The sequence below is a fragment of the Scomber japonicus genome, chromosome 13 (assembly GCF_027409825.1).
Source record: "Scomber japonicus isolate fScoJap1 chromosome 13, fScoJap1.pri, whole genome shotgun sequence".
Lineage (NCBI taxonomy): Eukaryota > Metazoa > Chordata > Actinopteri > Scombriformes > Scombridae > Scomber > Scomber japonicus.
The window spans coordinates 5,911,430-5,936,611 of NC_070590.1; the positions used below are offsets into that span (position 1 = coordinate 5,911,430).

The 25,182-nt window shown below is 39.1% G+C and overlaps 1 protein-coding gene across 1 annotated transcript in view; it reads left to right on the forward strand.

Moving 5' to 3' along the window:
- The window catches only part of cadm1a (cell adhesion molecule 1a), a 450,697-nt gene extending 430,299 nt beyond the window's left edge, over positions 1-20,398 (forward strand). The window contains exons 11-12 of the mRNA XM_053331275.1: positions 14,353-14,481; positions 20,231-20,398. Coding sequence (XP_053187250.1) covers positions 14,353-14,481; positions 20,231-20,349 — 248 coding nt within the window. The 3' untranslated portion in view covers positions 20,350-20,398. The remainder of the gene's footprint in view (positions 1-14,352; positions 14,482-20,230) is intronic.
- Positions 20,399-25,182: the final 4,784 nt, after the last annotated feature.

Below are 25,182 nucleotides of genomic sequence, written 5' to 3' on the forward strand. Positions count from 1 at the left end.
TTTGGAGATGAAGTGACTTCATCCAGGTCATGTGGTGGCAACTGTTGGTTATTGCTAGTTATTAAAAAGAGGAAACCTTTAGTGAAAGAGGAGACATGACATAAAATTGGTGTGACACTGTTAATATACTGGCTTCATCCATTTTGGACCTTCCATCTCCTCAAAGGTCAGCTCTCTTAGGATGGTTTGCTATTGGTCAACACAAAAACTGAACTGAGTGTGAAAGCACTGCATGCATTCACTTTGCTTTTAGAGTCTCTCTCACTGTAAACTATGGCTACAGTACATATAAGGATTATGTTAATTGTTGATTTATCTGCACGTCATTTTCTCAATTAATGGATTCATTGTTTATCCATAAATCTCAGAAAATAGAATAATTGCCTGTTATAATTTCCCAGAATCATAGGTAACATCTTCTAATATCTGATTTGTTTTTCCCCCGCAAAAAGAATCCTTAAAATGACATCTTCCCCTTCTCCCTCATTGGAAATTCAAGACATTAATCCAATCGTTTTAGTCAACTAAACCTAACCAGACTTTAACCGCAGCTGTGACAGATCAGGAAAAAGGCTCACATTAATCACATGAGTCACAAAGCGCCCAATGTCATTTCACTGATACTATTGTGTCTCATAACACCAGGATACACACAGTCTCTTCTGCTGTTATTGTGCCGATAGCAGGGCAGAAACCGCGTATCATCAACACCTTATATTCCTGTGACTCTGACCTTGACAAGATATTTCTCTTTGGATCACTTGCACACTTTTATTTACTTTCTGCTTTTTGATGATAAGTAATGTCATGACATTTCCTTTTACTACACAATGAGCATTTTACTAATTGTCACTCACTTACTTTGACCTTTCTTTGCACAGTTAATGTCGTTTTTCTAATACAAGAAAATCCTCAGATGTCTGGTGTCAGGCTAAAAAAAAAAAAAAAAAATCATTCAACATGAGCACACACACACGCAAACCAGGCTCCCTGCCACCTTTGACAACCACAAGCATAAATCCCGAGGAGTCTTTCAGCTGCTGCTGAAATGACCGAGGCTGGAGGCAGCTCAGTGACAGCGGGACAGGAGGAGAGTGTTGGTCGGGGTGTGTGTGGGGGGAGTTGATAACGCGTGAGAGAAGAAAGGGCAGTCTGGTGGATGGAGAGAAGCTCCATTGGGCTTCTTTTTTTCCCCCCAAACAGTGTCCCCATTAACAGGACTGATGTGCATCTCTGCAACAAGCCACAAACTCATTTGGTCTTGGGAGCCATAGAGAGTCCTCAATGTGTTAGGATAAGTCACTCCAGAGACCACTAAAAGCCATTATTAGAAGGTGTTTATTGAGCTAGCCATGGCCTAGATACAGCTTAATATCCTGAGAACAGTTATAGCCCATAATTATATTACATTCTGAATGAAGACTGGCCGTGATTAGATAAATGATGAATAGCTCCATCAGAGAAAAAAAGGTGCAAGGTTCCTTCGGAGATAATGCACTCTTGGCTTATTTTTTTTTTTGTAAGGAGTTGGAGCATTTGCTTTCCCTCTCATGTCTTGTATTGTTTGGTAGCGAAATTTGAATTCATTATATGGATAGAGCTTTATATCATATAAGGAATATACCCACCCACAAAAAAAGAATATCATAAATAGTGTCGTTAATTTTCCTTATTCGTATTTTCTTCTCATGAGAATATATTCAAAAGAAAGTAGTGAGCTCCCACATGTTCATTCATATGTGGCTGTGTATTTAAGAGTTGCTTAGTGCTTCCATTCATCTTCATCAGTACACTATTTATTTCTTTAAGATACAAAGGATGGGAATCATTATTATTATGTAGTTTGGATTAGTTGTGTAGACAGATGGGACCAGTCTCCTTTATTCTATTATTTGTATTATACTCTGAGTATTCTCTACTCCATGTCCTGTTGTTCTATTGATCATAAGGAGCATTGCTTGTCTCATTTTATGCATTTATTATATCGATTACTAATAAGGTGATTGTCTCAGGTATTTATGATTTATGGTTGTTTGTGGGTGTTGCAGATTGTGGCTAAAATAACCAATTTTTTGTGTATTTATTTTTATTGTTTTTTTAACAGAAAAATAAATACATATTAGCAACAGTTGGTGGTGCTAAACAGAACAGTACAGGATTTTTTGACATGAGACAAACTGGACATATGTATAAAATAAATGGCACAGCAATAGAATAGCACTAATTCAGGTGTTAGACATTAAATCAAGAAGAGGTTGCCAGATTTAAAAAAAAAAAAACGGTTTCCACTTTAGCAGATATAATGTACCTGATTTTCTCCAAGTGTAATACATTTCCCAGTTCTCTCAACCACATTTCCAAAATAACCTATTTCAAGGTGACATGTCATGCATATATACTGTCATGATGTTTGATGTCTATGTTAAACATAGTCTTAAGTTCAAAAACATGAGATAAACTTGTTGTTAAAATGTTAAAATGCTCACTACAAGTTAAAAGTCAGGGTGTCAGCATGATCTTAACAGTTTTTTATCTACCTGTGCAACATGCCAACAAGCAACAAGCGGCCGTCCTTTCCTTTGATGCTATGGTTGTTGGCGTTGTCCACTCTGATATTTCGGATTGGATTCAAACTCAAACATGAACAGATGTATTTGATAAGATTATATTTGACATAAAGAAAAAGAGAAAAAAGAAGCAAAATCTGACTGCTATTGCTTATTTAGCCTTCAGAGCCGCCTGTAAAGCTGTAAATCATGCAAAGAATCATGAAAAGATATTTCAGTAGAGCCCCCAGAATAAAAATAAAGACATGGGAAATATGTTTTTCATAAAAAAAAAGAGTTTAACTATAAAAATGTTATTGCCAACAGTGCGAGTTTACTACCTTCCTTTTTGTAAGACTTCATTCTGCTACACACCTGTCTACTGGGTGTAAATTAGATAATATTCAGTTCATTTTCAATGCTACCTATGAATTTCCTTTTTTCAGCCGGGTTTGAGCTTTCTATTTTTAAAGCAGCTCTGGAAGTTTGTGCCAGAGAGTGAGTTCAAATTGAACAATGGTGATGTGTTCTTTTCAATAGACAATGCCTCAGTATAATGGCTAATTGAAGCTGTCTTTCTGCAGCAAAAGAAATTAAATAATGAAAAAAGATATGAATTTATGATGAAATTGAGTTTCACTGTCCTCCTTGCTTTGTCTAATTTAATTACAGCAAAATGAAGTCAGAGTTTGACTCTAAATTATTCCCTGGCAACTGTGCTACATGATTTTATAGCAGCACAGCAAGGACACTGACAGAAACTATTTTAGAAAGTATAAATTAGAAGTATATTCTATCCTTCCTACACACTTTCACCAACTGGAAGTCTTCCTTACTTTCCTTTTTGGTGTGTTTAGATGCGTGTGGTTACCGGCTATCTGACCACACAGCTACAAGTTTCAGTCAACATCCTGAATCCAATATAAAAGACTTAAGGTCATAAATCTGTTCAGTACTTAAAGCAGAATATATGTTCACCCTGTTTGTAAAATAGCTATGTTGCATAAGTATTTTGACCTATCACTTCTGTAGTTTTCAAGCATTGCACATCCTGGTTTCGTTGCAGAGCGTATAGCCTGTAGCACACGCTGGGAATCATACACAGAGAATAATAATTAGTTAGAGATACAGTAGCAGGCGTTTGCCATATTTCCCAAATGCAGAGAGTGAAAGTAATAAAATTGCTGCTTTTCTGGAGTGTTTATGCACATCATCGCTCGGAAATAGGCACATGTGGACTTGGTGTGAGCTTCTGTGAGAGATGAATTATATTTTTTTACCTACTTTTAGTTGACATTACTTTAGCTTTTCTGATGATCTCACAGCCGTTGTCATAATAGTAGACCTAGGCTATATGCTGGTGTTCATGAATGTCAGATTAGCTGAAACTTTTTCTTCTTTTTCACTGAGCTGATAAAATGCAATAATGTGGAGCAATGATCTTTCTCTGGACAGAATTTGAAGAACATGCAGACCAGTGAGTTCACTGAAAAACAGTAGGTAGTCACAGCTGTAATTATTACGCACAGCAGGTGGTGAAATCACTCGGATATAAAAAGGTGATGCAGGCAATGCAAAAAAAATTCCCCCAACGCACTTAAAGAAATAAATCCAGTCCACACGGTGCTTAAATCATGTTTCTAGGCATTGATTGCAGTATCGGTGTGAGATTTCAAAAACTTCTGAATTGGTTGTATCTGTGGTTTTCACAGAGATTCCTTTGCAGTCAATGTTTTTGATAATTTGATGGGTTTTTTGCCTTTCAGTTGTAGGCTTTTGCCGTGTAAAGTGAATTCAGACATTTTCTTCTAAACACATTAAATTTGTCATGAATGTATTTCTAAAAAAGGTGTAAAAAGCATTTCAACCATTTAGATTTGCATTGTGGAGCTAGTCTTCACAAACTGCGTTTCAATATTTCTGTGTTCAGGATTTAATGGGCAGGTCTGAAAATCACTGCCACGTTAGCATAAACCCGCCCCTGCTGCTGTAGAGGTATAAGTACATTCAGTGCACACTACTACTATTATAGTCTACAGTTAGCCAGTTAGCTAAGTTAGCTGCCGAGCTAGCAGCAGAGTTAGCCGCTAAGCTAGCAACCGAGTTAGCCACCAAGCGCAGCAGAGTTAGCCGCTAAGCTAGCAGCCGAGCTAGCAGCAGAGTTAGCCGCTGAGCTAGCAGAAGAGTTTGCAGCAGAAAGCTCTCAGACGTAGCCTCCATGCTTTGGTAGAGGTGGTGACTTTGATTGACAGGTGACACTTGGTAGGGGGCGGGGTTTCAGCGGACTCAGAGGGCACTCCCACAGCATTTGGCAGCAGAGAAAAAGGCTGAGTTTTTCCACAACTTTGAAGCCTAATTTCATATATTTGGCGATTTTTTAATCATTCAAATTTGGCAGGGTGGTTAACAACACACTTTTCTGTGGTATGTCAAACTCAGAACACATATTTATTCTTACTTTACACAGACTTTAATATGTTGACTGTTGCCAGTCATGCCAGGTACACAGTGGTTCTCCAGTTAATCTGTGTGAAAATGATACAGATTACATTGAGGAGTAACCAAGAAAACTGCAGGATAATTTATGTAGCTCAGTGCCTCAGTGGTCAGCACTGTTGCTTCACAGCTAAAGACTAAGCACTGCTAGACTTTACATCTCTGTGTGTGTGTTCGGTGTTTTCCTGCAGTCCAGGTACATGCAGGTCAGGTGAACTTGAGAAAACTGCAGATCTGTGTGAGCAGAAATAAGAATTTATATTCGTCTCTATGTATTTGCTTTGTATGTGTAGTCTGGGAAAGCCTGCAGAACATGAGTGGGTGTAGAAAGGAAAGCTAGTTTAAAGAAGGAGTCCCACAAAAGTCTAACAATCTCTGATGAATTAAAAATGTAAAATGGGTTTGCACTGATTCCTTCTTTTATTCCTTTCTTTAGAAGTGGATAGTGGAAGTAATGGATCATCACGAGACAATACATCTGAGCCTTAAATTGCTCTTGCAGATCATTATTTGAGAAAGTAATCATTATCAATTTGGATTTTTTTATTTTCCTTTAATCACATCATTTTATACCTTATTTGTACATTTTAATTAAAATGTACAAGATCCCCTACTGATGTGTTTGACAATTTATAAAAATACTATACTTGGACTTTTTATTTTCCACATAAGAGTTCAATTACTTCCTTAAAAATCCTTAAAATGTCATTTGGATATGCAAATATTGTTAATTTACACAATATATCTCCCATTTAGCTGTAAAGTCCATTCTCAGTGTTACTGTTTTTGTACTGGAGGCCTCAAGTTTCCTTAACCCTTGTGTCGTCCTCCCGGGTCAAATTGACCCCATCTCTTTTGACTTTTCCTTCTTTCCTTCCTTCCTTCCTTCTTTACTCCTTTCTTTCTTTCCTTCCTTCCTTCCATCCTTCCTTCCTCTTTTCGTCCTTACTCCTTTTCTTCCTTCCTTCCTTCCTTCCTTCCATCTCTCCTAAATTCCTTCCTCTTTTCGTCCTTACTCCTTTCCTTCCTTCCTTCCTTCCTCCTTACCCCCCTCCCTCCCTCTCCCTCTCTCCTTCCTTCCTTCCTCCCTTCCTTCTCACCTTACTTCCTTCCTCTTTTCCTCCTTACTCCTTTCCTTCCTTCCTTCCTTCTGTCCTTCCTTGACCTCAGGACAACAGGAGGGTTAAAAAAAAACCCTTGTGTAAGTTGCATACTGGACTACAGTGGGTTCAAAAATTGTTAAGTACAACCCCTTAAACTCCCATTTAAAATGAGCAAAGACAAACTTTCCACTTTTCAGCAGATAAAAGTAAAAACAGCCTTTAAATGTCAAACTCTGCACATACATCATTCTGTACAGTGACGCTCAACAAACCAACCGAAGCAACAAGAAGAAGAAAAAAAAACAACACATTTTTGACTGGAGGGGGACTTTAAGGTTGCTCTGTAATGATGTCAGTGACAACCTGGAGCCATCCATCTTACATCTATTCTTGTGATACATTAAAGTGACTCGCTTCACTCTTAAATGTAAATCAAAACCTTATCATCTGCCATGATCCTGACACCAGTTTTACATATAAAGTAATATAAAAATAACCCAGCGTTTACAGCTTAGGGAGGAGTCTAATAAAAAAAAATACTATTGGTTGCATTATGAGAAATATAAGAGCTTAGGAATAAAAGTCAAGACATCTCAACGTCTGCTGCACTGATTTTTTAAACATCTTTCTCTCTTGCGAGCCTCTCGACTTCATGGAGGTGCAGTGCAGAATCACTGGTGTATTCTTTTGACATTTCATCTTATCTGGTATACATCTTCAAGCACAATGGGGGGTTGGTTGGTTTTTTTTTTTTTTGGTTTTTCAAAAAATAATGAGGCCTTTCAAATTACAGACAACACATTTCAAAATGAACCAGAAATGTCTCGTAAATCACCACTAAAGTCAAAATATTATGACATTGTTTTTAATCATTTCTATTTCGACTTTATTTGACCTCTCAGCTACTCTCCTTTTTCTCGCCGCATTTTTAATGGAGCCGCTGTCTTTTCAAATTGAAACACTTTTTGACATTTTGAAAAAGACTCAATAAATCTGAGGCCAAGTCACTCTGTATGTAAGAAGTGTAATGCGCTACCCGAGAGGCAAAAGATTTAACTGACATCTTTAAATAGGTTCAATGAATAGGTTCATTGAGACTTTAATTACATTCACTCTTTAACTGAGTGTGTTGTGGGCAATGGAAGTGGATCTTGACAAGCCAATGTGCTCTTATGACACCCCACCCACATAGCGCTGCAGTATTCCTGATTGCCCCTCTATCTGCAGGCAGCATGGGCACAACAGTGAAATCACTAATGCTTAATTAGCAGATTAGGAGATCCAATTAGGAGATCTCCTCTGTCTTGAATCCAGTCTCTGTCAAAATGTCCTATGAAAATGAGATACTCCACATTCCCACTTAAGGTGGGTGTCTCTCCCCCTGCCAAGAAGACCTCTTTTGATTGACTGTTGCGTGCTTTGTTTAGCCCCGTGGACACCTTGTTTGAAGCCCATTCGTGATTAATCATTTATGTTTCAGGCACATTTCAAAGCGAGGCTGAGCTGTGTGTCAGTGTTGAGATAAATCCAGACTGCAAGGTCGTAATATGAAAACATAACGCTTTATTCTGAAACCATTTGGTTGTGTTTTTGCATCTTTGGGATTTTTTTTCCAAAACTTCAAGATGCTTTAAAGAAAGTTGGAGGTTACTAATAAAAATAAATGAAATGAAATGAGGAGAGAAATCTACCTTGTAGCCCTGAAATTAAAAGATTAGATAAGAGTCTCCCCAAAAACAAGATTAGATTATGTAATACGTATGCAGACACTACACATAAGATAAGGAATTTCCCAACGTCATCTTTATAGGTTTATAACTATAGGTTTATAACTATTTAACATATAGTACAGTTGTTTTGTGGTCTATAATTTTGACATTTTTCATGATGTCCTCATACAGTAGATTTCAGTTTCGTTCTATTCTGAGATTAATATCTTTAAAATATTTGCTAAACCAAAACTACATACAGAGCTTTAACAAACCCTCTGGCTTCTTTTTTACACTACAACAGCTTCATGGCACATTAGCGAAGATTCTTCACATGTATTATATTTGAGGCACTCCTCTAGGATCTGTTGACTCTGGTGACGAGTCATTTTCAAAACGTTTGGTGTCTCTTGGTTATTCATACTGAGCTGTAAAACATGCTGATTTTTGATGATGTCCTCCTAATTTTTAAGTTTTCAGTCTCTGACCTTTCCTGTAAATAAATTAAAATGTTAAAAAAAACAGTTAATACTGAAAATAAGTTGATGTGAACGTCCCAGATTTATTTTAACATCCCTGAGGACGCAGGGTCCCAGGAGGTTAATCTCCTGGGACCCTGCGTCCTCATATGGGGATGTTACTTTTTTTTTTTATACTTCATACTGCATAACTTTGACCTGTTGTCCTCATGCGTAAATGCCTTTTTTGTGCCACCTAGTGGTAGCAAAAGCACAATACAGTGTAAAAACCAGATGGCAGGCATCTTGGCCGAGTCAATCAAACAGCTGATCTCCATACAAAAGACCAGGTACAAAACCTTATCAGATTTTATGGTTGAAACTTGTTTATTTAAAACATTTGTAGTTTGATACGGTTTTATAGTATCAGGTCCTACTGATCCCAAATATCTAGGAGAAATTAAAAATGCAGAACAAAGAAAAGCTCGGGTTTGATTGTTGGCCACTAGGGGGCAGAAGACCTCTATAACAAGCTGACAGGTTCACTTTATTTACCCTCCTTATAGCTTTATTTTTGCCCCCACTCATCCTTCTTTCTTTACCAGGGTTTATTACCATAATGAACTGAGACTGAACCAAATATTTAATGTGCCATATGAGCAAAACAATAAGCTAAAATATGCTAAAAAAAAATATCAAGGGTGTTCATTTGACTTTATAGATGGAAAGATGGGTCTTTCATGAAGCTGGATAATGGCACCAACCATTTGGGGATATTAATTACACGCTGATATACACCTCTTGTTTTGTAATCGATACCAATAACTGCAGTCACATCTCACCATTTGATGTGGATGATAGGCGCTTTTCATCCCTGACTGAAGTGACATTTAAGGAAAGGCAATAACTGAAATTGCCTTTAATGTGCACTCCTTTGATTGCTAAAACAATGACCCATGCAATTTGAAGTTTGACTCCCCATGTGAGACAATAACAGAAATGTACTGTATTTCACTCGCTGACAGTAATTGCTCATAAGTGATACTCACTGATATGACATGCAAATTGCTTTATGTGGTATCACTGGGACTGAGTGCTCCCAAGAACTGAAAGTACATGCTTTGCAGCTTTCATGCAGACAATTATTTGGGCTTATAAACAGGGCTCTTTAAATATGAAACCCAGGCAACCTTTTTTATTATTATTTTTTTTGGTGTGATTAAGACAGAAAAAAAAAAGGTTTCATCACTAATAACAAAGAAAATGTAACTGACCTGTGAGGTTTAAGGTCCAGCAAACAGATTCAGTTTTGGCTTTTAAGAGAGAGAGTGTATGTGATGACTGAATTACACATTTGTTAATATGTTATTTGCTGCTAATCCACCTTTAAGAAGATTGTGTTGCAGTCAAATTGGAAAGTGGCAAAGGAGGATGTCAGGAAAGCATAGCTGCCAGTGCACGACCAGAAATGAATACATTAGCACACATAAATCCACTGTAACCGCACTAACATGAAAAATCACAAAATCCTTCCTGTGACAACAGATTCATATGAGTTGTTTTGTTTTGTTGATTTATTTTAGATATATTACATGTTCTTTTTTTAAGGATTTGACATGGTCTTTATTTTCTATCATGTTTGGAGATTATGTGTTTGTGCTTTGAACATTTTATATTGCTGGTTCCTAATATGTGGGATTACAAAATGCTACAAAAAGACATGATAAAAACATGCAGATTAAAGAACTGTCCGCTTTAACCCTCCTGTCGTCCTCCTGGGTCAAATTGACCCCCTGAACCTGAGGACAACAGGAGGGTTAATAAAGATAAGATAGGAACTGCTGGATTCAGACAGGTTTATTTCTGAAATGATGTTGGAAGCCCACAATGCAAATTAACAAAGCAAGTGGACAAAGAAACAATTTAAAAAGGGTTAGGGTTACGTTATCTAAAGGATAACTCTAAGAAAAGTTAATTTCATAGGTTTAGCAATCTTTTCTATCAGTTACAGTTATTATAACATTGTGCAGACCAACAAAGTATTGCTGAGATCACTGGCATCGCTACAGCTAACATCAATAAGACAAGAAGAGGCATGATAGGTCAAAGGTGAAAAGTAGTGTGCATTTTGAAATCCTTCAGAACTTTGAGATCTCTACTAAAACTTAATAAAGATACCAAATGTCAGGCTGAAATTTGGGGAAAATGGGTGTAAAGTGATAGCATAGGTGGTAGCATATTTCCTTTTGATGGAGTGGTGCAGCCATATAAAACATGGGCTCCGGGGTTTGAATATTTTACTCAGTGTAAACATCAAACATAGCTTGAATGAAGAGTAGGGAACAAGCTTGTAGATGAAAAGATGCCCCAACTTTAAAGCTCCTTGAGAGAAAAAGTGAAGGGGAACGTGTGAAAATTGATTTTTAACAGCCAGATTTTTGGGGTGTTTCCTGGTTCTGAGAAACAGAAAAAAGTTTACACGACCCCAAAACCTTTTATTTTTGCACCACCATCAGGCCACATTTTCCATTGATATCTTCACTACTGGCTAAGGCTCTAAAGGGGATTAGTTAACTTGCAGTCTTATTTACAGAGCTTATTGTGACTGGAAACAACATACTGTATGATGTGATGTGTTCATCCATGTCACTCCCTCTCTATAGGAAATGAATTTAAATCAGGGACGTTTGCTGTAGACAACCATGAATAACTCTCTGCCACCGCTCAAGTCACCCCCACCACCCTTACCACACCACACACACACACACACACACACACACACACACACACACACACTCTCATCTTCCCCTAAAGCCAAAGTCCACATTAACATCGTAATAGGAAAGTGTGTTAAAGCACAGCTTTAGCAGCCTGACAAGAGCGAATTGGATGTCAGGATTCCTGCTCAGTTTAATTGAATCTGCCCAGCACTAAAAAAGAAAATCTGAAGTCAAAATAACCTATTAGATCTATCAGGTAATGTTTTGTTGAGTTTGACAGGCAGCTCTGCTCCGTCTCCACCCCTCCCTCTCTTTATTCCTGCAGGTTGGGTAATGTAGAAGTGGAGGGGTGGGTGGTGGCTGATGTTATCCATGATGTTTCTCTCTCTGTTTCTGTTATTCGTTAACAAATTGGGGCCTGCACTTTCTGTTTCCTGATGCTCACTCAGTAAATCCCTTGAGTGTCGAACTAGGCTGGAGTGTGGAAGGGTTTTAGTGAGTTACTACAGCTAATGGATGGTGGAGGCTGATGGTCTACTCCACGTGAACAGATTGCTAAGAACTGGCTGTTGTTCAGTGTCCTGGCTGCAAGATAAGTCTTTAAAAGACATTAGATATAGGAAATGAAGGGTAAGAGTATGGTAGAACACATCTTAATAAGCTAAGAGCACAAAGAAGAATCTATAATCTATACATTATATGACTATTTTAAAAAGAGCTTTGTGAATACAGAGTGAATTCCAATTTACATCTCAATGCAAGATTTAGCCAAGTGAATCATGGTCTCTCCACCACCTCCACCCCTCCGCTTACTTTCCTATAGTCGTTGTCTGCTTCATTGATGAAAAAATGTGCTCCTCCTTTGTGCCGTGAAGGGCCAATCACATCCACAAACGGATATTAACTTTGGGTTGTCATGGATCCTTACACTTGATCAATAGCTTTCACATAGCATTAAGGCCAAGAGCTTTAGGGGCTTGTTGTCCAATAAAAGGTTTTTTTTTTCTTTTTTTACTTAAAGCATGCTCAGGAAGTTAAAAACATGATTAACTATTTCCCCCTCAATGAATGATTTGATCATGTTTTGTCGTGTGCAAGGTTGTGTAAAATTTTCTTCTGTAGATTTCTATTAAGATGTTATTTTCTTAAAGCATTGAACATGAGGGTGATGCAACAAACATCCCCATTAGATTCTTAAGGAAAGGTCAAACACTGAGTGGTTTCTCAGTCCAGCAGGAATGTGATGATCCTGTTCCTGCTCAGGTTAATCAATTCTTGATTGCAATCTAAACCATTATTGTTGTGGCAGTTTTATAGAGTGGTTATTGAAATGTCAGCCACAGATACAGAACAGGGGGAAAACATCTTGTTGTGGGAGAAACAAAGAATGCAAGAAGGTTGAATAATTCAAAGGAAAATACATTTATTAATTTAAATGCAATGTAGGCAACACAAAGTAATGGACGAGGTCAAGAACTTAACATTAAACAAAAAAAAAATAAAAGGGAAAAAAAGGCAACCCTTACCCAAGGACCAGAACTACCCACAGGCAAAAAATATATAATTGTGAGTCAACCAAACCAGACAAACTATGCCTTAAAATGGTTAAGATTATGTTACAAGTGAAAAAAACTGTTAGATTTAGTTTTAAAGATGGTTGAGATCAGTCTAGGAGAATTTTCCCCAACAGCATTTTTCACACTGTAACTTTAGGGCCGTTTCCACAGCAGGAACTTCGGGGGGTTATTTTACGGGGCCGTGACCGTTGACACATGTCTCCAAAGCAGGAACCGCCCCTTAAAGATAATCTCACAGAACTTTTACAGGGAGCAAAATGACTTCCTATGTCTGAAAAGACTCTTATAGAAACATTTCATCCTGTACATAAATAAATGACATGCCTGCCATGAGTGATTTCCCTTATTTCCAGTGCTAGGGGCAGCAAACTAGCAGTTCTGTATGTCATTCAGTTGTCTTGAATAACATTGGAATAAATGCAGTATATGGTAAATGGACTGAACTTATATAGCGCCTTTCTCATCTTCCGACCACTAAAAGCACTTTACAGTAAATGTCAGCGTTCACTCATTCACACATATTCTTACATTGGTGGCAGAGACTGATGCAAGGTGCCAATCTGCTCGTCAGGATCTCAACTGATGTAATGAATATTCACACACACTCACGCACCACTGGCGCAGCCATCAGGAGCAATTTGAGGTTCGGTATCTTGTCCTGAAGACATTTTGACAGGCGAGCTGTGGATCGAACCGCCAATCGTCCAATTAGTTGGCCGACCCACTTCTGAGCCACAGGCGCCCCAAGTTGAGTCCATTTACCATATATCTAGTCCACTAGTTAATACTATCTCCAATATGTTCCTGTTTCCATGGTGTATTTAACCCTCCTGTTGTCCTCAGTCAAGGAAGGACGGAAGGAAGGAAGGAAAGGAGGAAAAGAGGAAGGAAGTAAGGACAGAAGGAAGGGAGGAAGGAAGGAAAGGAGGAAAGAAGGAAGGAAGGAAGGAAAGAAAGGAGTAATGAGGGAGGGAGGAAAGGAGGAAGGAAGGAAGGAAGGAAAGGAGTAAGGATGAAAAGAGGAAGGAAGGAAGGAAGGAAGGAAGAAAGGAGTAAGGACGAAAAGAGGAAGGAATTTAGGAGAGAAGGAAGGAAGGAAGGAAAGAAAGGAGTAAGGAGGGAGGGAGGAAAGGAGGAAGGAAGGAAAGAAATGAGTAAGGAGGGAGAGAGGAAAGGAGGAAAGGAGGAAGGAAGGAAGGAAAGGAGTAAGGAGGGAGGGAGGGAGGAAAGAAGGAAGGATGGAAGGAAGAGGGAGCAAAGAAGGGGGGGGGCGAAGGAAAAATTAAAGAAAGAGGGAAGAAGGAAGGAAAGAAGGAACAGTCAAAAGAGACGGGGTCAATTTGACCCAGGAGGACGACAGGAGGGTTAAGTACATTCAGTAAAAATCAAAACTGTTGGATTCATTATTTTTGAAGCACATTACCAAACTTCATGACATTACTGTACATGCAGATGTGTAATAGATGGGCAACCTGATCAACCACATGGTGAAAAGTGTTTTCAATCACTTCCATTAATGGCAGCAACATGTGGCAGTTCTTAATCACTTCTCTTTCTGCAGAGATCTTCCATTTACGTGCTTTACATAAAGTATCATTTACATATTTATCACATTACTTCCATTTAACGGAGACATTCCTGCACAGATGGTGTCTGACTGCTATTCTCAAGACATAACACTGAGTGCTGTCGTCGTCTATCTGCACTGAGTTTGTTTCTTTTTTTTTTTTCTTTTACTTTTAGATTCACGAGCTGGAGAGGGAGCGCCAAGAACGGTGGACCATGCAGTGATTGGAGGAGTGGTAGCCGTGGTTGTCTTTGCCATGCTCTGTCTACTCATCGTTTTGGGACGCTACTTTGCAAGACACAAAGGTAGAGTACCGGAAAAAGTGAAGTGTGTCCAATCAGTGCTCAGATGTTGTTGGGTTGATTCAGTGTGTTGGCTTACACCATCTTATGATATTCACACATCCGCAGCAGCGTTCAAACACTGGGCTCAGTAACATTTTGGCCTCTGATTTGACAGCGGTAACCTGGTGCAATCAGCCGATAACACCACAGCCTACTGCCGCACATCATCGGCATGATGTGTGGAAAAGCTGACGTGGGTGTTTTATGAAGCTCCCATTGGCACTGCTCACTAACATAGTTGACTGAAATAGTTGGCAAATAATTATCTGCCCTTTTTATTTAGAGAAGATGAGAAAAGAAGGTTGGCAAAATAAAAACATAAAAACTAGAAGGATATATGACTACTTTACAAATCTCTCCGTTTCTATTTATACAAGTATCACATAATAATACAATCAACTCACAGTTAAGTGGCTACAACAGAGAGTATGTTAGTACATCATGTTTTAACCTTCCTGTCGTCCTCCCGGGTCAAATTGACCCCGTCTGTTTTGACAGTTCCTTCCTTCCTTCCTTCCTTCCTTCCTTCCTTCCTTCCTTCCTTCCTTCCTTCCTTCCTTCCTTCTCTCTCTCTTTCTGTCCTTCCTCTCTCTTTCCTCCCTACCTTCATCCCTTCCTTATTTCCTGTCCTGCTTTCCTTCCTTACTCTTTTCCTTTCTCCCTCCCTCCTACCTTCCGCCATCCCCTTTCTTCCTTCCTTCCTCCCTTCCTTCCCTCATTCCTTCCTTCCTTCTTTTCCTTCCTCCCTCCCTCCCTCCCTTCTTTCATTCCTTCCTTCCTTCCTTCCTTTCCTTCCTCCCACTTTCACTTTCTTTCCTCCCTCCTTCCTCCCTTCCTTCCCTCCCTCCTACCTTCCTTCCTTCCTTCCTTCCTCCCTTCCTTCCTTCCTTCCTTCCTTCCCTCCCTCCCTCCTACCTTCCTTCCTGCCTTCTTTCCTTTCCTCCTTCCTTCCTCCCTCCCTCCCTCCTTTCCTTCCTTCTTCCTTCCTTCCATCCTTAACTCGAGGACAACGGGAGGGTTAAATACTTTAAAAAACTAAATTGAACAGAACAGTTGAATTGAGGCTAAAGAATATACATTTTAGAAATCTGCAGCTTATATAATTCACTTTCTAATTTGGGGTGAATTCTTTAACTCAAGGCACCAACATTATTTTATTTTCTATCACACTGGCTTTTTCTCCATAGCAATAGTAGTCAAGGCTCTCAGGTATGGTAGTATTTATATAAATTATATATTTAGATCTGTTGCATCAAACTGGCAGATGAAAAAACTAAAAAAAATAAATCTCTTAAATAAAGATGAAATAAGACTCTATAATGAATATATCTCTAAAATAAAACTTTGGAAACACATTCATTTTTAATATATTTATATTGTTCATAGATTTTAATGCAATTCCTTATTAACCCTCCTGTTGTCCTCGAGTCAAGGAAGGGAGGAAGAAGGAAGGAAGGATGGAAGGGAAGAAGAAGGAAGGAAATGAGGGAGGCATGAATAAGGGAAGGGAAGGAAAGGAGGGATGCAGGAAGAGAGGAAGGAAGGAAGGAGGGAGGGAAGGAAGGATGAAAGGGAAGAAGAAGGAAGGAAATGAGGGAGGCAGGAATAAAGAAAGGAAGGAAGGAAGGAAGGAAGGGAGGGAAGGGAAGGAAAGGAGGGATGCAGGAAGAGAGGAAGGAAGGAAGGAGGGAGGGAAGGAAGGAAGGAAGGAACGAGGGAGGGAAGGAAAGAAGGACAGAAGGAAGGAAGGATGGAAGGAAGGAAGGAAGGAACAGTCAAAACAGACAGGGTCAATTTGACCCGCGAGGACAACACAAAGGTTAAAAGCACATTGTCTGCATCTGAAACACAAATCGAACCAGCAGTTTAATCAGATCTTTGTTGCTTCTTTGTTGCTGTAAAAAAAACTCCCCTATGCAAGTCTTCTATTAAGGCTACGGGTTACTGATAGTGAGTAAAATTACATCCTTCACGCAGTCCTGCTGTATAGTTTAACGTATCGTGTATGCTGCCCTCATAACACAGAAATAATTATAATCTATAACAGATTTCACACTTTCATATTTCTTGTACAGGAGGAAATGGAATTGAAAGAATGAACCACTTTAGAGGAGGAAATAGTGTGAATGAGGGAATTTAAAGGTGTCGACAAGCTAGTTTATTTTTTTATTTAATGATAATACTCCAACACAATGTTTCCCCCTCAGGCTTTTTCCATCCAGAAGCTGTGTGTTTCACGTACAGTAAACATGATGTAATTTGTCTGGTGACTGATGGATCTCAGAGGTTGAACTGAAATGTTGTGTGAGCTGAGATAACACTGTTAAACTGGAGTAAGGTGCACATTATTGCTGGTGGTGTGTTTTTTTTTTTTTATAGGGCTGGTACACGGTAAACCTGACATAGTTCATTATTTCCAATCAACCTCACTCTCTCAGTCAGGCTCGGCTTGTGTTGCTGCTTGTCTGTCAACATCCGTTTGGACCTGACGATACAGTTTAACTATATTGCCGTAAAACTAGTAGCATCGATCTTTTTGTGTCTGTTATGTGTTTAGTAAATAAAAACATCCTGATCTCAACGTCGCGTTCACTGAGTCTTATATGTGATTAGCACTGAAGGCCTAGCACACTACTATCTGGTGCAGCCACACTGTAATGTAATGTAATGCTGCCTAGGGGAAAATTACTAGGAAGATTTTAAAGGATGATTCAGGTTTATTACAACTGGGATCTCAGGTTTTTTTTTTTATAGTTTTGGCCATTTTTTATAAGTAATAATAACATTATACTCACTAAATTAATTGCTGAGATCTGGTAACATCACTTAACCCTCCTGTTGTCTGAGTCAAGGAAGGAAGGAAGGAAGGAATGAAGGAAGGGAGGAAGAAGGAAGGAAAGGGAAATTGGCCATTGCCATTCCCTAATGACCATTCCCCCCCAACCTGTTTTTTAATCTATGAAAATGCTTGAAAGACAGGTGTAATTCTTTATTATATTATTAAACTGAGGGAACATAGGGCTGAGGGAACATAGGACTGAGGGTACATAGGACTGAGGGAACATAGGGCTGAGGGAACATAGGGCTGAGGGAACATAGGGCTGAGGGGACATAGGGCTGAGGGAACATAGGGCTGAGGGAACATAGGACTGAGGGAACATAGGACTGAGGGAACATAGGACTGAGGGAACATAGAGCTGAGGGAACATAGGACTGAGGGAACATAGGACTGAAGGAACATAGGGTTGAGGGAACATAGGGCTGAGGGGACATAGGGCTGAGGGGACATAGGGCTGAGGGGACATAGGGCTGAGGCGACATAGGGCTGAGGGGACATAGGGCTGAGGGGACATAGGGCTGAGGGAACATAGGACTGAGGGAACATAGGGCTGAGGGAACATAGGACTGAGGGAACATAGGGCTGTGGGAAGATAGGACTGAGGGAACATAGGGCTGAGGGAACATAAGGCTGAGGGAACATAAGACTGTGGGAAGATAAACACGCTCCCCTGGAAACAAGTCCTGTTACTTTGAAACCAAAGCCAGCTGGGAACGGTGCCCACTTTGGTTAACGTGTGCCAACTGGACAGATATCATAATCAAGTAAGATTAAACTTTCTCAAATATTGCAACAGCAGTCCAACTCCAACTGTGAGCTATGTAACAGGAGAGAGCAGCTGGTAGGCAAACTGTCAGTCACAGACATAAAAGCCACTATAAGTCGTCATATATCGTTAATGGAGCAACGATTTCCAAAATGGCCACCATCACACCTATTAGGGAGCCTGAATTTAGCAATTGAGATTATAATGACTCTTTAAGGAAAATGATGTTCTTAGTATTTTTAGAGATAAGTGGATGCTTTTTGAATAGAAGTCAATTGGAGCCAGAGATTTTTTTTTCAACGTCTAGTAGCCGTCAGTGGCATCATACGTTAAGGGACTGACCCTAACCCTAACCCAGAATCAGACACAGCCTGTAATAACCTTGAATTATCCTTTAACCCTCCTGTTGTCCTCAGAGGAAGGAAGGAAAGGAGTAAGGAGGGGGGAAAGGAGAGAAGGAAGGAAGGAAGGAAGGAAGGAAGGAAAGGAGGAAGGAGGGGAGAAAGGAGGAAGGAAGGTAGGAACGAAGGAAGGAAGGAAAGGAGGAAGGAAGGAAAGGAGTGAGAAGGGAGGAAGGAAGGAAGAAGGGACGGAAAGGAGTAGAGAGGAAGGAAGGAAGGAAGGACAGGAGGAAAAGAGGAAAAGAGGGAGGGAGGAAGGAAGGAGAGAAGTAACGGAGGAAGGAAAGGAGTAAGGAGGGAGGAAGGAAAGGAGGAAAAGAGAGGGGGAGGAAGGAAGGAAGGAAAGGACTAAGGAGGGAGGAAGGAAGTATGATAGGAGGAGGGAGGAAGGAGGAAGGAAAGAAGGAAGGATGGGAAGAACGAAGGAAAAACTTAAAGAAAGAGGGAGGAAGGAAGGAAGGAAGGAACAGTCAAAAGAGAGATGGAGTCAATTTGACCCGGGAGGACGACAGGAGGGTTAATACTCACTTCTGACTCTTGTCACGATGCCTTTTTTCATATGATGTCATTTTCTTCTAATATAAGATGTCATTAAGATGCAAGTAAACAAATAAAATGGCCACTTGTGAGCTTGTGAAGTGTTTACAAGTTAATAAGCTGTTTATGCAATATGAATATTAATGAAAGAACAATAATGATCAAGAGCAGTCGTGAAAGCGTGACATGATTTTTTTATTTTTTTGCTTTCTGGTCTGTGGCTCCACCTATTCAGAGATGTTGGGGATCATGTGAGACTGCAGCCCAAAGCAATCAAATGAGAAAAAATATTCATCTAGAAATGTTTGAATGTTGAGAGCGAGCGACTTTTAAATACCTCAGTCTATAACTTCCCCATAATAATTATACTTCACAAAACACTTACCTGAAACGACCCGTAGCCCTGAGAACAAGCGTAGGAGTGGGGGTTGTACTAACTAGCAGCGGGGGCGGATTACTGCATAATTCTGACATGACTGTTTAAACTGCATCGCCAAAAGTCAGATCAGATTTGGTATGATGTGAGCTCATAGTCAGGATTAAATATGTCAGATTGAGTAGTTTTTTTTTCATTTCACTGTAAGCTGATGTGGAACAGGAACGATGAGGAGGGGAGGGGGAGGGAGGGGGGGGGGCGGGGGCACTGAGAGGATTTTTTGTTCAGATTCAATCTAAACTCTGTATCTCAGGTCACCACTCTTGCAGCATTTATGCTTCTGTTTCTTTCCACATAGGGCAGATCTCTTCCTCATTCGATCTGGAACACTACCTTCATTATCAGTCTTTACCGTAATAGGATGTGAATAAATCTTCTAAATTACTTTTGAAGCGGCTTTGCTTTGCTTCTTCTTCTTTTCTTTTTTTTCTTTTTTCTTTGATGAACTTGACAAGGTTAATTTGAAGGTGTGAGCAATGCTCTTCCCCACGCTTGAGATAATTTCAAAAAACCCTGATTTTAATGTGCCAATCCTGAATGAAAAAGTAGGAAAATGATGTATAATCTGAATATTACAGGTTGCTCTTAGGTTTCTGTAAATGGGCACCGGTGGAGGATTTGCATAATTAGCTGCTGGGGCATATTTTAATCTTTTGTATCATCTAAGCAGCAGGCTATTATCCAGTCCGTGACACTGTCCTTCATCCCCTCCTCCTCCTCCTCCTCCTCAGGTACCTACTTCACACACGAAGCCAAAGGAGCAGACGACGCAGCGGACGCAGATACAGCCATCATCAACGCAGAGGGTGGGCACACCAACTCGGACGAAAAGAAAGAGTACTACATCTAATCAAAGCAAGACCCCTCACTCTTGTGTCCTCTTTGGGACACCGAGCTGTTTTTGGGGGCCCGGGGGAAAGGAGAGGTGGTGGGGGAGAGAGGGGGTGGGGGTTTAAAGTTGAGGTTGATGGAAAGATTGGAGTTGGTTCAGGATCACTGATTTTAGTGAGAGTAGAGGGGTCGAAGAGTTAGAAGAGAGAGGTTTAAAAGAAAGGCCTGGTTTTAAGCCGTTGTTTAGTCTAGTCCGCAGATGTAGATGGAATGTTTTGTGTGTAAAAAATCCAAAAAAAAATTACAAAAAAGGACAAAAATGGGAGGGTTTGGGTTTTCGGTAAGCTTGAGAAGGGGATGGGTTGGGGGTGGGAGGGTGCGCCAGACGTTGCCAGAAATCACTGTAGAGAGCTTCACCATTCAACACCTCCCTAACTGCTGGTACGAATTTTATTTAGTTCAACCATTTGCAGAAAATTCTGTGCCTTGTTCTAAATTTTTTTGTTCTATCCATAAATTGGATTTGTGTTGATCATCATTTGCATAACCTTGTTGTACCCCTTTTTCCAGTTTCATCTTCCCCCCCCCACTCGTAATTACCAATGTGCTGTTGGCTTTTGTATGAGGGTAAAATTACACAGACACTTTATTCATTCCCCTAAATGTGTCTGCACACATGCTTCTCCTGCATAACAAAAACTTTCCAGTATACTGTGATTTGTCTCAAGCCATTACTTCCCTCTTTTCTTTTTTTTTTTTCCTGAAGTGTTGACAGCCCCCCTCCTCCCAAAATGCATGGAATGCTTTACATATCATTGTACAAAGGACATATATGAGAAACAGGTTTGATGTTCTCTATCGGGCCTCCCTGCAACCTCTTAAACATAACAATATTCAAAAATATAATCAAAAAATGGGCAGCAAAGAATAATATGAAATTATCTTCCCATTTTATTGGGCCAATTTAATTTTTTAATCCATGCTTCGCAACCTCAGTTTATTCTTCAGAGCACATATACTACTGCCTCTTAAACAATTACCTACTCCTTTTTTTTTTTCTCTCACTGAGCCGCCATTTCATTATTTTGATTTCTTCCTCTGTTTGGTATTAATTTTTTCTTCTATTTGGCTGAATGGAGGCTCTGTTTTCCCACAGGCTTTTATTGAGTTTTAATGATGAGATTCAATTGATTTCCATCTGCTCTCACTCGAGTTTATTTCGTCTTACCAATAGGAGGGTAAGAAAATATAAATTGTTTTCAAGCTGTTTTTCGGCAATCTGAAAGACTGTTTAAAAAAAATATTTGGTATTAATATTGGCCAACCAGTAGCCAAGAGATGCTGGTAACCTGTACATAACTCAAAAGAGAAGCAGCCTTAACAAAACTCCAAAGTAAAACACATTCAAACGGCTGTCCTCGTCCTCCCATCAGCAGGTTCATGTTATGCTATTCACACATAATTCAATGTAAATGGCCAAATGCCAATGGAATCACAGCTGTATTATACACTAATCCTTACTAAGAAATATTTTTTACGACTTATTAGAATTGAAATGGAGTACCTTTGTGAATTTTATTGTATCACGCTCATTGTGAGTTTTTGTCAAACTGTAAAAACAAGCAAATGTTTGGGAAAGCAAAATGTCTTCAAACTAAGAAATGCTCCGAGAGACAGGCCAGTCTTTTCACCTCTATCACACCTTCTATATATCAATATATATATATATGGTTTTTGCTTTGATCCAGCAGCTTGAGTGCTTAAACATTTAAAAAAAACTGTTTTTGTATTGGTTTTGTATGTACACGCTAAAAAGACACATTTTTGCTTCTCTATCTTGCTTTATGTACGAAACCCCCCCCCCCCCCCCCCCCCACCAAGGAAAAAAAGAAATCCATGTATAAATCTGTATTCGGTTTGAAAATCTATGCACATAGTTTATAAACCGTGCTCTGGAAATTTTAATCCGTGTATCCTAATCAAACCATAACCAATACCCACGGATTTTTAAACTGTGCCCTGTGATTTGAAATCCATGCCCTCAAACGCAACTGATTGTAAAATGGGAAGTTGCTCATTTAGCTTTATATTTCCGAGAATATGTGGCTGGGGTTATTTAATATTAAATCATCATTCTTAAAACATAGTGTTTCTCAATTAATATTGAGCCACGTCATCCAAGAAATCAACATTTAATCTGTTTATTCTCAACACACCTGAACAGCAAACAGCTTCTAATCAGTACTTGGCTCAATGGTACTATACAGTATTGACACAAAATTTTAAGGACCATGGGTAATGGTAGCTTTCCACTATCCAAAACACAAACACAAAAAAATCCCTGCAAAAAAAAAAATCCACGGGCATGGATTCATAACTCAAGGGCACGGATTATGAATCAGAGAGCACGCTTTATAAACTGTGAGCACAGATGTTTAAGAACCAAGAATGCAGATTTACACTTGGATGTCTTTTTCTTCCCTCAGCTGACCCCAGGGATGGGACACATGAGGGGGGGGCAGAGAGAGAGGGGGGGGGGGGGCTCCATATCACCTGCCAAAACTATCTATCAATCCGTTTTGCTGTGCCAGCTGGGGAGCACTGAGGAATGCCAAAAGTAATTAATTGTTTGTAACTGAACTTAATACACATGTTGTGCTCTGTGGTGTTAATCCATGATTTGCATTGATGCCCTAGCTTCTTAACATGGCAATGAGGGTCTATTGATGGCATTGTTTGTTGGTATTATGTGTTCACACAGCAAGCCGCCTGCTTAATGAGTCTCTACTCTTGATATCACATGGCTTGCAACATTTTATCAATGCTAATGATAACTCATAAATAAACAAAGTTAAATTAGAGCGTAGCATCAAACTCAGACAGTGGTTGCAGCTAGACTTCAAGAACTTTTATTCATTAAGGAACATATTCTGACTTGGCCAAATATAAAACCGCATTATTTGAAAATGATATCTTGGAGTTTGTTAAACAGATAAAATGCATTTTTTACTGCAGAGCAAAGTCAGAACCTTCAATGTTTGCTTCTTTTTAATAAAATGCATTATAATGTAACGTAGGGCCAAGGGCAAAATCTAATAACACAATATTTTTTATTGTAATGTGGATTGGTAAAAGCAAGTAATAAAAAACAACTGGTAAGTTCAGACTTTATACTAATGTAGCCTTTAAAACCAGGAAATGACAATGCCATTTATGTCATATCAAAATATTACAATATCCAAAAATCTCAGATATCTAGTCACATGTCATGATATTGATATAATTATCAATTTATTGCCCAACGAATCAATAATGAAGCAATGTTAATTTTAGAGATTGGACATTAATGATGAGTTTTATTAAAATTAAACACTTCATATCAAAGTAGATTGGTGTTCTTTAATCAGCTTTTTTAACTGCACAGAGCAAAAAGGCATAATATTGAGAAGACCATAAGCAAAATTTTAAAAAGTCCTCACCACATATTATTGCTTCACTATTCAAAACCTGTTTTTTAAACCCACCACAAATAAAATAAAATTGCTGATGTTTACTTTAAAGCCCCATGAAACAAAACTTAGTGTCCTCAGGTTCTGCACTGAGACGTATTTCCAGGTTAAAATTGAATATTTGAGCCGAGCACAGTTACAAGAGGGATTTAAAATAAATCCTTTGCATTTAATTGGAAGTTACCGCAGGTCATTCTTCAACATAAAGCAGGTCTAGACCCTACTCTTTATTTTACAGAGACCCAACATTCACCCATGAGCAAGTACTCACATAAGTTAAGCATGACATGAAGCTGCAGACAGAGACAGAGCTAGAGAGGACTGTTGTCTCTACACACACACCTCCTCCTCTTCCTCCTCCTCACCTGTCGTTAGATCAGGAGGAAGACGAAGGAGAGATGACTAAATTAGACCTCAGCCACATTGAAGTGTTTGCCCACTGATATCTAAACACACATCTCTTCCTATCTCGGTCTATATTGCTCTTTTAGCTAGTATGACCCACAAAGAGTGAAGTGCGCTGTGTGGCTATAGCTACTCACCCCAAGGTCACAATTGATTGGATGAACTTTTGTAAACGCCTGAGTGCGGGATGAGTCAAACATTTGAAGCCGTTTTTTACAGGATGAGAAAGCACATAAAAAATACTCTGATGTTGATTTTCTCACCTGTAGTCGGCATATAAGGAGACATAAATGAAGTTTTTGTTTCATTGGGCCTTTAAGTGGCATTTTCTCTCTCTATCAGTAACCCCAATCTTTTAACTTGACTAATTTAGTTTTCCATTATAGTTAATTGTTTTAATGATTAAATACATTTCCTTATCAGAAAGATGAATATATGATAAATATCACTCAGTCATATCTAATCATAAAACAATCCCTCTTTGAGAAGTTAATGAATTATTTGGGCTTGCTATGTGAACACATCTGAGGTTCAATACTTTATTGGCATGTTAAGGTATTTGATTGGACTTTGTCAATGTGCAGTTTAGATCGCAAACACATTAACAGTGTGATAGCTTTAATATATCATCATCATGCATGAAGACAGCATTCTTTTCATATTTTCCATATTGATATGGTGGGTTTGGTGTCGTCCAAAGGCAGTTAATAAGGTTATTGTGAAGTGCATTACACAAATTTCACTTTCCTGAGCATTTGTGCATTTAAAAAATAAAAAATAAAATAAAATAAAAGGCATTAAATATTCTTTCTGCAGTTTTACACGACAACAGGTAGGCTGGGTGGGAGCTGTGGACTTTTGTTTTTAGCTTTTCACATTGGATGTGGCAGTTGTATATGGAGGCTATGGAGGAATGCTGCAGACAAAGATCAAAGATG